Raw genomic sequence first — 14123 nt, 5'->3', positions numbered from 1 at the left:
TTATTATTATTATTATTATTATTATTTAATATAATGGCCTCAGTAGTAACACAGTATGTCACGTAATTGAAATTCTAAATAATGAAATTCCTCAAGAGATTTCAACATTGTTTTCTTGCAATGAGAGAAAGTAAACTCTATGACATATTTTAAAAATGTTCTAGAATTTGGGAAATAAACGTATTTGCCTTCTTGCTGAGAGTTAAATGAGAAGAAAGCAAACTAGCATATTCCAAATGTCAATCAATAAATAAAAAAAAAACGAGAAGAATCACATACACAGTCAAAACAGCCTAATGACGGAATTCTTTGATTAAGACGGGACAGCTCTGCAACTCCTTAACCAATCCCCAGTAGCCAAAGCCCCAAACCCAAAGCACAATATCAATGACACCAAAAATTCTGTAGCAAAAATAGCAACCTTAAATTGATAATAGTTACAATAAGCTTCAGGTATGGTCAAACTGCTTGTGCCTTCTTGGAGAGACTGTACATATATTATAGTACATGTCTGAGTTACATTCGGCCCTGCTCCGTCTGTCTGCTCTCTCACTGCAGATGGCTTCACAACTAGCTGCCCTCACCCTCAGCCTCCCTGAGCTCTGTCGCTGAGATATCCCCCGTGCCCAGACCACTCTGTCAGTCTGCTGGGGCAAGCCTGCTCACAACACCCACACTGATGGGAACTTTCACCTCCACTCATGTTCAAGTGGCACAGGATGGACAGACTATCTCTGATAGCAGCCCAAAGGGAAATCCCGCCCCAGTCACTTTTATTACTTTTAACCTTTTTAACTTGCAAATGAAGCCATAGAAGAAGCTGGAATCCTTTTCATGGAGCACCCAATTGTTTACTAAACTAACTAAAATAATTCCACAAGACAGGTTCAGGAGATGTTTTGTCAAACTGCTGTCTATATATTTATAGTGATGTTGGCATGGATCCTGCTCCTGTATTCTTTCCTCTAAGGTTTGTTCTTTCTAACAAGCCAAGTCTGGTCTCAGGGTCTGAAGCAGCTAAGTTGGAGTCTGAGATCCGACACAAAAATAGGGCATTGTGGCATTTAGCAATCTGTGTTCCCCAGGTGAAGGACACAAAGACTCAGCTTGGGGGAACTGGTGTTACTGGAAGCCCACATGGCTGTCCATGAGCGGGCTGGAGCAGTAGGGGTCTGGTGGGTCTTGGAGCTCAGTCTCATGGGTCTTGGCGTGGCCTTCCTCACACTCCTCTTCCTCCTCTGGGCCGTGGCTTGTACTCTGGGAGCTAGCCATGGCTCCGTAGCTGTGGTGGGCAGGGGAGGGCATGGGAGTCAAAGCCAGCTCTGGCTCCAGCAGCACGGTCGCCACAAACAGCTGGGGGAGGAAGATCAGATATAGTTAATGATGGTGTCACACAGTAAATCATTCAATTCACGGGGAGTATATGAGATGAAAGTATGTTTTAAATTTGGGTTTGTTTGACCACCCTACACTTAAGATGTAAATACTTGCACCAAGTTAACATCTGAACAAATTAATAACTGAGTTCAAATTAATCCTGAATCCAGTCTAAAAAACAAATTAAATGGAACATAAATCCAGTTTTTGGAGAGATGCTTTGAAGGATCATGTGAAGGATCACTCAGTAAAGTATTTAGGTCAAAAATAATATGATCCTGTAAGATATGTTTAATAACATCCTTTACAGGCTAATAAGAGAAAAAAGTAATACTGTACACTGGAGGCAGTGGTGGATGTCACAGTACTCCTGTCTCCATCAGTGAACGTCCCCTCTGCTGGCTGATCAGACATCTAAAACCAAGAAAATGCATACCATTCATTCAATATTGCGTCTCCAGCTGAACTTAGTCTTGTGAGTTATGAGCTGACCTGGTAGCTCGTTGACTTGTCTGGTTGCTTCCTAAGGCACAAGCGGAAGAGGGAAAAGGCAATACAGGAGATCAGGGACACTAAGGTGAAGAGGGTGATGGGATGTACCGGACCTATGACAGTAAGGGGAGATTGCAAGATATGACGTGGTTACACTCTCAATACAGTTCAATATAGTTACAGAAACTGTAACAGGATACAAAGTGGAAAGTGATAAAGTACCTAATCTGAGCATAGAGAAGAAGAGCAGCCAGAACATGCAGAGGATGGGAGCCAGGATGACCTGGCTGATGGCTGCTCTGTGGATCCGCTGGCTGAGCTTGGTGGGAACGTATGCATAGTAGATGTTGTATCGGTCAACCATGTGCTTCAAGATCACATAGAGCAGGCCTAGAGATGCAGGGAAAACACATAAAAAATATCTAAAACACTACAGCAATCCGTGGAAAATGGAAAGCAGTATTGTTGATTATGGGCGAAAAGTTAAAAAACCTGGTATGGTCCTTTAACATCATAGAGATATTTTGTTCTATTCAACCTCCCAACCTCCACCAAACCCCACACATAAGGCTTTAGGGCCTCAAACAGTTAATATGTAAAGATCAATGCAAAGTTGATTGTAATGTGAAATCAAGCATTTTCCAATTATTTTCAACTGAATGTTTTGTTTTTCCGATTTGGCAATTATTCTGTGTTGGTTCTTTGTGGTTCCACCCAATAAGGTTTAACTCAACCAATGAGATTATCTGCCTCAGCTCTGCCTTTACAAAAATGTAAATTTGCAGAAAACAGCACAGGTAAAATACACAGCAGGGTAGTAAGTATGCAATGGTCTGTTCTGACTGACTGCAGAAGTAAATAGAAGCTTGGTGAGCTTTGGGCAGAGACAGGAGCAGAGTGGGCGTCTGGCTCACAACTCACTGTGTCTGGGTGTCTGGGTGTCTGGGACTACAGCAGCAAATTCACACAGTCTGTATCGGACTGGCAGCCAGGGGAGGAGAGTGAGGTTACAGTGTGAGGGGAGACGACACATACACACAAAGGAAGGTGATGGGATTGCGAAGAAAGACAGAAGGTGGAAAGAAGGAAGAAGTAGATGAGTATAAAAGAGAGTAACCTATATGTTGCTCACCAAAGGGAGTAATGATGGGACATGTGATACTGTAGGTTATACTGACTGCAAAGATACACATGGTCCAGGCATACTCCAGGCCAAACTGGAACTCATAGGCCTGACTCTGCAGATGAAAACACAAACACAGTAAGAGTGTAGCATCTTAAAACATATCACAATCTTATGTACCTGACATGAAAACACTGAGATGAGCATGAAAGGCTCAGCTGACCCGTTTGACGTGAATGCGCTCAGCCTGGGACTTGGCAAAGCAGAGGCGGACGGCATACACCGTCAGTGCTGGGATACGAAGCAGTTCCATAGATGTGCCAATCAGACTGGATGTAATCACATAGTTTACAAAGAATGCCCCGTTGTCGGGAAGAAACACACACCTGCACGCAGAAAACAGTGAAGCCTCAGTGTGTGGCTGCCAACAAATTGTCTTTTTAGGAGGCATTATACTCTAGGTATATTTTTCTTTAAACAAGAAGAAGAATCTTACTGGAATTTGACCTCCTTCTCATCCAGGAAGTTGACATCGAAAAGCCATGTGAAGAACAGGTCCAGACTACAGACAGAATCAAATAAAAACCAAACAATTAAAATGTTAAATCACAAAAATTGTGTAAAAATATAAGCAAAATGTATATGTTTGTTTTGTGTCTGTAGATGTGTTGTAAGGGTACCTGGACAGACCAAGTGAGGGAAGGATGATGACCATAAAGACCAGCAGGAAAAAACACTTGTGCATCGTTACTTGGTTCTCACCAGTTCTGAGACATTAAATGAATAACATGGGATTGTAAGAACATTATTATGCATAGAAAATGTAGTTATAAGACATATCTACGCAGTACCCTTTAACATATTTAATTCATAATGTGAAACAATGTAATGTAAAGTCAGCCGACTCTACATTTAAAGAACAGTTGGGTTCATTAGAACAAACTACGCTTTTCACTCCAGTAAACAGTTGATTTGCATTTGGTCCTTCGCACATCACGCCTGCAGAACATGTTTGCGGGGGTGCTTATGTACAGAAAGGGTGCTTGTAGGTGCTGCGTGAGGTTGTCTCCTTATGCACAGTTGTTCTGATCCTCCTCCTGCTTGTCACCATGTGTTGTTCCCCTATGCATGGTGACTATTGTGCATATCATTATCCTCACATTGAGATCTCTATGACAACCTGACCAGAATCACAGGGCAGGGACAGTGACAGAGAGAGGGAGGGAGAGAGTAAAAAGAGCAACAAGGTGAAAGAGAAAAAAATAATTGAGATGAAAAAAAACCAAATGCTGAGAGTTGAGAGGAAGACAGACAGCTTCACATGAAGCGTCTTTTTAAAGAAGCTGAGGAAAGGCAATTCCATTTCAAAGGAAAGAGGGGAGTGGTGGTTGATGGCTGGCAAGTACCTGGTCCAGTGGGACTCAAAGAATGCTGAGTAATAGACGATAAAGGGCAGTAGCACCGAAAACGCCCACAGCAGGAGGGTTGGGAAGAACTGGGTAATGACAGGGCTCTGAATTGGACAGCAAAAATATGAATTAATAAAACTAAGGAGGATTAAAATGTAGCATTAAGGTCACAAAGTTCAATTTGATATTAAACTCTGACCCGCAGACTGTCCACAGGCCTTGTGACGTTGAACTTGTCCATCGTGTTGACGATGATGGCAGGAGTGGTGAGGAAGAAGAGCAACAGGAAGAGAAGGATGTTGAGGAGGACGCATTGCAGCCACCAGCGAGATCCGCACACTGACAGGTTTTCCCTGGTGATGGGAGAAATAATGAGCCTCATTTCACAATAATCCAGCATGACAGACAGCCTATTTAACACAGTTCTCTCCCCTGACACTCCTGTATTGTATGTATTGACATAAGCCTGAAACAGCCAAGCTCAGTCGCCTCTTGTATGAGAGTTGGTGAGCATGTTTCCACAGCACTGAACTGGAGAGCGGGTTTAGGAACAGCACACTTCAGCGCTCAGTTTTAATGAAGGAACAAAAGTACCTGCTCCAGTCGTCTAGTTAGAGCAGAAAACACATCAACACACAAACCCTCTGCAGTCAGTCAGGCATGAAGCATGAACAGTGAGCGCTACAATCTCTTTGGTTAATATCCCATACATATGCATTACTGACTTGTTACATAATCTCACTGTGACTGCTGCATTTGCTCCAAAGATAAGAAACATGCATTATAGCTAATCCAATCATGGATAGAGAATGAGTTTTTTAAACGGTGTTGAAATCGGTTTAAACATATTGATGCATCGTAAATGTTGCTGTTAACTATTTTGATTTTCTCAAAGAAGAGCACAGAGCTCAATGAATATATTGTAGAAATGCGAATGCATTTACCCTGAAAAAGATAAGATGCACAATTTCCTTAATGTACCTTTTTGTCTAAATAAATAGACTCTTCGAGGTCCATCATTACAAGCTAATGTTGCATTGACAAACAAAATTACAGCCTACACAACTTTGGCTTTAAGTCTAGCCACAATCCCGAGCTTTCTAGGATACCAAATATGTCAGTGTTAATTACAGGGAAATGTGTCTGAATGATGCATAAGACATGTAAAAGTGGATAAGTCACTCAAAATATGTGTCTACGTTGGGTTGCATCGGTTTCCTCCCACAGTCCAAAGACATCCAGCAGGTTAGATTAATAGATTGCTTGTTGGGATTGATTACAGCTCCCTGCAACCATGCACATGATAAGTATAATTGATAGATGGATATCTCCCTTGTTATAAGTGCTAAGAAAGTATGACGTTGACGGTATGGAAATTTTTTACCTTCAGGCTAATCAAAGGAAAATAAGGTTTAAGTTACTGTAATGTTGGGTGCCCGGATATCTCAGTTGGTAGAGCGGGAGCCCATATATGTAGGTTTACTCCTCAATGCAGCGGACCCGGGTTTGACTCCGACCTGCGGCCCTTTGCTGTATGTCATTCCCCCTCTCCCCCCTTTCATTTCTTCAGCTGTCCTGTCAATAAAGGCCTAAATATTCCCCAAAAACTAATCTTAAAATAATTATTTTTTTCCTGTAATGTCATTACTGACCAGATGATGTCACTGGGAGCAGGTGCGTAGCTGACCCCCCATTTATGCGACTGCACCACAGTGGTGATGCTGGACTGCTGAGGGCTGCGACGGCATCGCACACAACTGTAGTCCTTCACAATGCTGAAAAACAAAACAAGTGTTCTGCATCAGTACTAAGTAATGCTCCCTTTTATGCAACTTCATAAATTTAAAGGCTGCTCCCTGCTGTGACAGGGTTTACGTGATGAGAGGACCTGACAGACATAAACCACAATGTCATTCTGTTGTTTACTCACACAGCAGTCATCCTCTCATCACGAAAAGTCACAAAGGCAATGCCGAGTCTTTTCATGGAGATGCGGTTCTTCTCGGCATTAAACTCGTCTGTCCGCTTTTCTTCTAACTCGCTGTAGTACTGTTCTGCATCCACCTGCAGAAAAAAAATTAGAGCACAAATTACTAACTGCATCTTTCACTGTCAGAAATTCCCAGACTTACAGAAGCAGGATATGTTTTGTTGCTGCATGCACCTACTTCTGGACTGCAGTGCCATCCAGTGGTAACATACTTTTTATGCAGCACCTACTAATCCCAATTATGATGATAAAAAAGTACCTTTTCAAAGCCACAGATATTGCAGCAGAATATCTGAGCACACGGATGGGTCTTGATCATGATTTTCCCCTCCTTTTGAGCCTTTGTGGCAAAGTACAGCCTGCCTTTCATTGCCTTGCGTCTGCAAAACACAGCATCCTCAGACAAGAGCCTCACACTGATTCCAAAGTGTGTAGCTCAAAACTGTAGTAGCTACTGTACCTCTCTAAATCCAACCTCATCAGATTGTGGACATCAAAGCAGAAACGGATATCAGTGACAGTACAGCTGGGGTAGGCCTCACTAGTGAAGAGAGCAAAAAGAGGGGATGTAATAAAGACAATGAGATTGTGCATGTTAAATGGTCAGGGTTTCCTTGTGACATGAATCAAACATCATTTAACTTGACTTAATAAAAAAGGGAAGAAAACATGTGTACTGGAAGTGTTTGGTGATGAGTCCTGGGTCAGAGATCTCTCTTGGTATGGAGGTAATCATCAGTGTCCTGGCTACCTGCAACACATAACGTAACCACCATGAGAAGTAGCTTTAACAAACTGCAACAACAACAAAATCACCATCTTATCCAGCTTAAGTGGACAGTCTATCAATGACAATACCGGCCTCTCGGTTCAACACTTTGATTCAGACTCAAATATCTCAACATACATGAACAAATATGGTGCACACATCCATTGTCTCCAGAGAATGTATCCTGATGACTTTGGTGATCCTCTGACTTTTTCCCTAGTGCCACCAGCAGGTTGACATTTGTGGTCCAGAGTGAAATGTCTTTACAACTACTGGATGGATTGCCATTAAATCTGGAACACACATTTATGTTCCCCTCAGGATGAATTGTAATCACTTTGGTGATCTATTAACTTTTCATCCAACACAATTATCATAATGTAGTTTATGACCAAACTATAATGACATTTCCACCAGCGTCAGCTGTATTTTATGTTTAGTCCTAATTAGCTTGCCAAAACGCTGAAAAAGAAAAAGTGACTTAATAAGATGAAATTTTATAGGATATTGTTTGCAGTGTAAAAATGGCCAGGCCTTGACATTTAAACCGTATGATTTGACAGTGACAGACCTTCTCATCTTCTCTGTACTCCAGCCGTATCAAGTGGTGAGCCATACACAGCAACGTGATGATGAAGTAGACTAGAGCCAAGATGCTGTGGAGCCACAGAAAGCTGTCCCTATGAGGCACAAAAACTCTGTTGTAGTTTGAACAAATATAGAAGTCCAGTTTTTCATGGTTCTGTGCTATTTCATGAGATGTAATGCCATTCAGACTTACTTTGCGCTAACATTAGCCAGTGTTGTTCTTCCAAAGTTTTCAGGACTGTCTCCTGTAGAAATAATGAAACATGACAGAAAGGGAAACATTTTCATTTTCTAATGACTTAAAGGAAACCCCTCCTCTTTTGTCTGGAGGCTACAATGAAGCAATGTCACTATTCAGAGAAAATGTTTTCCCATCCAATTTAATGACATCAATCTCGTCTCATTGAAATTTTCACACAAAATTCTAACATCGCAGTAATGCCTAACTCTGCTGTTTTCATTTGGGCACCCTTTGTTTGCTGTTACCATGACAGCCTGTTATTGGGTGGTGGTTCATTTAATGACTAGGGTGACACACTGGTTCATAAGATGACAGCCGGCAATAATAAAAAAAAGTTTCTGTGGACAGCTCAGCTCCTCGTAGACCCCATAATGGCTCCTGCCCTCATCCTGTAAAAAGAATCACTTACTCAACGCTTCCTACGAAATAGGCACACAATTGCCAAATAGCATTTCTGCTGTACCTAACAACTAATTTTCTGCACCATCCCAGCCCTGACACCTACATGTGTATGTTAAGAGGAAATGAAGCACTTGCTATTCCTATAAATCTAGCCTTGATGAATTTCCCCTTGTATGCTAGCAACTCCCATTACTGTAGATAAAATGCAGCCTTTGTGTAATGTTTATAAATAGTAGTAGTTTCACTTCATAAAGTTGTTTTATGTCTCGTTTTAGGTTAAAATGAACTTTTGAGTTGATTTCAGCTTTGATCTAATTTCATTTATGCAATATACTTTGGCTTTTTTTAAACTCAGCTTAACCAGTGATTGTTTTAAGCTAAAGTTTCGTGGCATTTAACCAATAAATCCTTTGGTGTGTAGACGTGTGTAATTGTCTCTGTGTGGCCTGGCTTCTCTCCCTGCGAGATGCCCCATGTGCCTCCCCTATGGTAAAGGATATCCCTTGGCTTTTCAAACAGTCGGCCAGCTAGACCATCATCTGCAGACAAAAATACCCAGGAGGTTCCCGGAAAAGTTGACCGGCAGGATTACGGCCAAAGACAGCAGGCAAACCACTGTCATGAGCAGGATGATGTGGCGCTGGAAGGACAGGTATGTGACGGCGTCAATGCCGCATTTGCTACGTATCTCCTCATCCCTGAGGAAACAGAGAGAGGGGAAACATTCAGAATCCCTTAATCACATATCCAAGAGATGTATCCCACATGGCAAAAATATGTTGCAAATTGTTTCTTCAGGTGTCAATAATGGAATTTCCACACAATAAACATGTGATGATAATCAGAGCTGTGCAATCTTAACCTAGGATATGTATGCAGTTCTGTCCATTTGCAGGACAAATGGGCCTACAGCTTATATCTCATCATGATTAAAACTATGGCACCACTACTTTGGTGCCAGAAGCTGTGGTTACCAGGCGGGAGGTTCAGGAAAGCCAGTGTCATAAAAATAGAACAAAAACAAAAACATAAAGAATAAAAAAGAAGAAAAGAGGGGCACGCTAGTCACATGACGGCCCACACATTGCGAACTCTCAGGGTGGGTTTACATTTTCCCAGGGCGAGATGCTGGCACGGGAGCTAAAAACAGAGGCACCCAAACCTTGCCATAATACTATGGAAACCATGGACACCGTGGTAATCGCCTTTTTACAGACCTAAATATGTTGTGTGTAGTCAGACTGGAGCAAGAGCAAATACTCAAGGGAAAACCACGGCACCGGCGGTCACATGAGCCCAGACTCGTTTGTTTTTGCTGCTAAATGACATATAACAAGAGACTTTACATTTGCCGGTTACATCAGCTTTGAAGACAGTGGGCCAATAAAAGGATGGAAGCTAAGATGAGAGAAGGATAAAAATAATTATAAGAGCAATTGCTTTGTGCACTTACTTCATGTGGTAAAGTGATGAGAGCCAGGAGCAGAAGCCCTGAAAGGAGAGGAGAATCATTAAACATCCAATGAATTAGTTATTAAAGATATTAAATTACATATGTATGCAAGTCTTGGGCATACCACATTTGGCTATTTGCATGCATCCCCTATTTGCATAGTAATAAGGTCTCAGAGTGACACAGAGGGGGAGATTTAATAGGTCTAGCCTGGAGCAGTAACCACTTTACTGCAGCCTCAGCTTTGAGTAGGCACAGGACGATGACTCCAGTCTGACTCTTTGTCTTACACTGTTATAAACATGCAGAGAGTGACCTCGTCTATCACCCAGTTGTCATGGACTTACAGCTGAGTTATGAGCCAAACTTTCCTCTTTGACAGTTGACGCAATGCCATCTTAGTCATGTGGACTTTATTGTAAAAGTGCAAAAATCAATATATCATTGACAAACTAACTGTGACACTGTGGTATAGTTACTGTAAATAAATGAGAGCATGATCAGTAAGACTGATCTGTGACTGTCTCACATCAGTGGTATTATTGATAATAGTGTTTGTTAAAAATTTGACTTGTTTCTATATTTCCCATAATGCTTTAGCCTTTATATTTAGCAGTGTACAGAAAACTGGAGTCTATCAGTCTTCTCCTCAAATGTTCTGATTTTGTCACCTTAGTTTACTATTTGTGGAGTTTCTAACCACTAGTGGCCCTGTAGAGCAGTGTTAGTTTGATCAGGTCCCTTTATTGTTTGCACGTGTTCCACTAGCATAAATATTGTATTTGTACTGCACAAGCAGGCTGAGTGTGTAAACAAAACAAGGATAAAATCCACAGGGTTCCTTTAATTCATCCAAAAATGCTATTACAGGGTTCCTTGGTGCTTTAGGAGCTGATGGAAAACTCTCCATGCAGGCAAGCAAAATAAAACTCACCATGTCCTTGGTCTCAGAGTCAGAGGGACTAGACTCTGACGGAGACTTTTCTTTCTCACTTGGTTCTCCATAAAACAAGGATGTGAGACTGAATTGGAAAGACAAGATGAACAAATAAATAGCATAATCATAATATTGATTGTGGCCTGACACAACCTTCTCAATACATCCAATATGTAACAAAATGTAACTGCTCCAGACAGTCTCACAGTCTAAAACCCGTCCCTGTGTGTATATACATAAAAAGACATTAAACACATTTCGTATGATCAAATCCAATAAAGTTGTTGCAATGATTGAATTTGTAGATATTTCTCTCTCTGAGCCGTACCACTGAAGGTTCAACAGGGTGTCGAATTAAGCCGCATAATTAAATTACTATACAAGAGAGGACCATTTGGCAAAACACACAGATGCTACTTGCCTTTGGATGCTATGAAGCCGCTGCTGGTCAGGCAGAACTAATCAAGTCTGCACTCCCCTGGATAGGAAACTCAGGTCAAGTTGGGGAAAACTGCTGCAGATTTGTGCAGACAGCTGTTTGGACCTTAAATCGTTTGCATCCTTTAAAGGTATCTAATAATTGATTAAGTGTGTAAACATTATGTGTAAAGGATAAGTCTGGTGATATTTTATTGTTTTATTACTCCACTCACATGCATTACTTGTTTGAGTAACGATTGTTAAAGTATTACAGTGTGCATATTTATTGGAAATGATTTAACCTTTTATAAAAATGAAACTTAAATTTGGGACTTGTTTTAAAGCACCTCTCTCCTAGAAACTATAGTAGACTTTGGGTTGAGTGCCACAGACAGGGTAAAAAGTACAAGAAAATAAATATGGTAAAGTATTGAGAGAAGGAGACATTTTTGTTTTGATCTTTTCATGGGATTCGTTGGCAATGAGAAAAATATAGAATAACAACATCCATCTAGCCAAGACCTTTTAAGTTATTCATCAAGGTGAAATTGCCAAACATTGGCTGGTTCAGGCTTCTAAAATGTGAGGGTTTGTTGGTTTGTTGGTTTTATATTGCTTTAAATTGATAATATTATTTTAGGAATGTTGGTTGGGACAAAACAAGCAATTTATTCCCAAGTTTTTGTAAGTTGCAGCCCTAAAAATAGAGTAAATAGACTGTTCCATCCGAACGACTCTGTGCATACATATACTATGTATGTGTGTCTAGCGTGTGTTAACACTTTGATATTTTTACTGTTAATATGACATGCCAAAGTTATCAGTCCAACAACATCAAATGGTTATTAGAAGCAAGGGAGAGTAGCTCTTTGCAGTAATTTGCCTCCCACACATTATCATTTATACTCAGCAGAGGGCACTAGAGGCTTCAGGATCAGGACTCAGGAGTGATTATTCTGAGAACTATTTCTCCATCTTAAATGTTGTCATGGCTCACAAACCAGCAAGTGTATCAGATTTTTAGAGTAAGAGAGCAAGTGATGGATGTACCTGTCATTCTCCATCAGCAAAGCCAGGCGGCCATAGTCCCATGCAGCCTTCCTCAGACAGGAGAAGATGAGCAACAAGAACTGTAAAACAGAACAAGAATATGTGAATGCATGAAGCTCCTCATCATCCTCATCTCTTCTGGGCCTCTCCATAACCTCTCTCATTCTGCTCCATTTGAAAGCTGTGCCCCGGCGCTGCATTCTCATAAAGAACCTACAAATAATAGACAGTTTCAAAATGCAGCAGCAATAATGAACCATCTTCTTTCTTTAGAGTGGTACGTGGTTGTCTTGGAAACTACCAGACAGGTCAGCATGCACACGTCAACACATGATGTGCACTGATGACAAATGAGTGTAGCCAATAGCAAGAACAAAAGAATTGCCTCTTTCCTGCCACAAACGGAGAGCAATCATCAAAAATTAAACAAAAAATCCTATTCAGTGTCATAAGATAAACAATAGTGGATTCAAGCTTAACAGCCGTGATTCACTATAAAGCGCATAACTTGGCAATGAGGAAGGAATGTTGACATATGCAAATGGCGTAAAAGAGCGGATGACTATTTGATTGTAATTACAGCATTACATTATTGACTCATTAGAGTTTAAAAGACGTTTGGTTTAGTGGGCAGCGATGGCAGCCATGTAAATCAGAAAAAAACTCCCAATAATGCTGAATAGTGCCAGACATATAGGCCTTGATGAAGGATTGTAGCTGGTCCATGATCACATTAACAGTCAGGACCCAAACTCCTCCCTGTTGTTTTATTTAGTTTGGACTTGATGTATCAGCATGTTTCCTTAAGTCCCGCTGATGATTTATTATTAGTCTGTATGATGATGGAATTGATGCAGAGGCGTGCTCCTGTCACCTAGGGGGGAAGCGTGCTTTGACTCATGCTTGTCTTTAAGAAACACCGCTCGACCCTATGTGTTGTCTTGACAATCTAGCAGCAATAAAATGAGCCAATAAAAACACGGAGGTGGCAGATTGAGAGTGATATAAGTGTGGAGATCAAGCTTGACAATGCCTGACAGACTATTATTATCTGGAGACAGGAAGAAAAATATGCAACTATGTCTGTAAACAGTGTATACACTGTTTTATATACTACATGACAGGAAAATTCAAACATGCAGATTTACTGCAATTTGATGTCTATGACTTGTACATAACATGTGTGTGTGTGTGTGTGTGTGTGTGTGTATGTTCTTATACATTATTATGAGATCCAAAAGCCCTGACATTTACAAAAAGTCTACAACATGTTTCTGTTTCTGTGCTTATCATATACTATTGCACTTTCATAAAATTGAGGGACTTGTGAGGGACAGATGAAAAAAAGTATTGTCAAAAATAAAGCAGCAGAAGCCTTTAGTCCCTAATATAGGTCCGGCTCCTAAAATGCGGATATCAATTCCCATAACATAACCTGGTAGCAACTGTCATTATATCCTTCCCAGCTGGTAAAAAAGTATGTCTTTCAAACGTCATGCACACAGCTTGGACTGCAGGCTTGATCTTAAAAAAAGTGTTGTCTTCAAATTCAAGACGAGGTAACATCCTGACATCCTCAGGGTTATTTTCTCACATTTTAAAAAGGATTTGAAGCAGATGGTCGTTTCAATTATTAATATTAAAAAAGAGGATATGTGTGTTGAGATGTTGTATATGGATACACAGTATGTCTGCATTCATTTCACACATTCATGTGTGGTGTCCAGCACCACTAGCACTCCAAATGCTGCTGTTGTACTTTATTATCTTTAAGAACAGAGTGAACCACTTGAGACAGGATGTCCATTAGATACTGTATATATACTCTATATATATATATATATATATATATATATATATATATATATATAT

The 14123-nt window shown here is 40.7% G+C and overlaps 1 protein-coding gene across 2 annotated transcripts in view; it reads right to left on the bottom strand.

Annotated features, from left to right (window-relative positions):
• Nucleotides 1-873: 873 nt before the first annotated feature.
• Nucleotides 874-14123, bottom strand: part of tmem63c (transmembrane protein 63C) — a 24913-nt gene continuing 11663 nt past the window's right edge. For both annotated transcript variants that reach the window (XM_032500474.1, XM_032500473.1), the window contains exons 3-23: nucleotides 12252-12331; nucleotides 10779-10866; nucleotides 9845-9882; nucleotides 8947-9089; nucleotides 7942-7993; nucleotides 7732-7840; nucleotides 7069-7142; nucleotides 6852-6932; nucleotides 6651-6771; nucleotides 6332-6465; nucleotides 6054-6176; nucleotides 4601-4754; nucleotides 4399-4505; nucleotides 3673-3759; nucleotides 3489-3554; nucleotides 3216-3378; nucleotides 3002-3107; nucleotides 2092-2259; nucleotides 1870-1982; nucleotides 1717-1791; nucleotides 874-1353 (exon numbers count right to left, since the gene is read on the bottom strand). In XM_032500474.1, the coding sequence (XP_032356365.1) occupies nucleotides 1123-1353; nucleotides 1717-1791; nucleotides 1870-1982; nucleotides 2092-2259; nucleotides 3002-3107; nucleotides 3216-3378; nucleotides 3489-3554; nucleotides 3673-3759; nucleotides 4399-4505; nucleotides 4601-4754; nucleotides 6054-6176; nucleotides 6332-6465; nucleotides 6651-6771; nucleotides 6852-6932; nucleotides 7069-7142; nucleotides 7732-7840; nucleotides 7942-7993; nucleotides 8947-9089; nucleotides 9845-9882; nucleotides 10779-10866; nucleotides 12252-12331 (2313 nt within the window). In that variant the 3' untranslated portion in view covers nucleotides 874-1122. The remainder of the gene's footprint in view (nucleotides 1354-1716; nucleotides 1792-1869; nucleotides 1983-2091; nucleotides 2260-3001; nucleotides 3108-3215; nucleotides 3379-3488; nucleotides 3555-3672; nucleotides 3760-4398; nucleotides 4506-4600; nucleotides 4755-6053; nucleotides 6177-6331; nucleotides 6466-6650; nucleotides 6772-6851; nucleotides 6933-7068; nucleotides 7143-7731; nucleotides 7841-7941; nucleotides 7994-8946; nucleotides 9090-9844; nucleotides 9883-10778; nucleotides 10867-12251; nucleotides 12332-14123) is intronic.

This window comes from Etheostoma spectabile, chromosome 20 (assembly GCF_008692095.1).
Source record: "Etheostoma spectabile isolate EspeVRDwgs_2016 chromosome 20, UIUC_Espe_1.0, whole genome shotgun sequence".
NCBI classification, from domain to species: Eukaryota; Metazoa; Chordata; class Actinopteri; order Perciformes; family Percidae; genus Etheostoma; species Etheostoma spectabile.
Note: the sequence above shows the minus strand (reverse complement) of the source record. Positions and strands in the feature narration are given on the sequence as shown.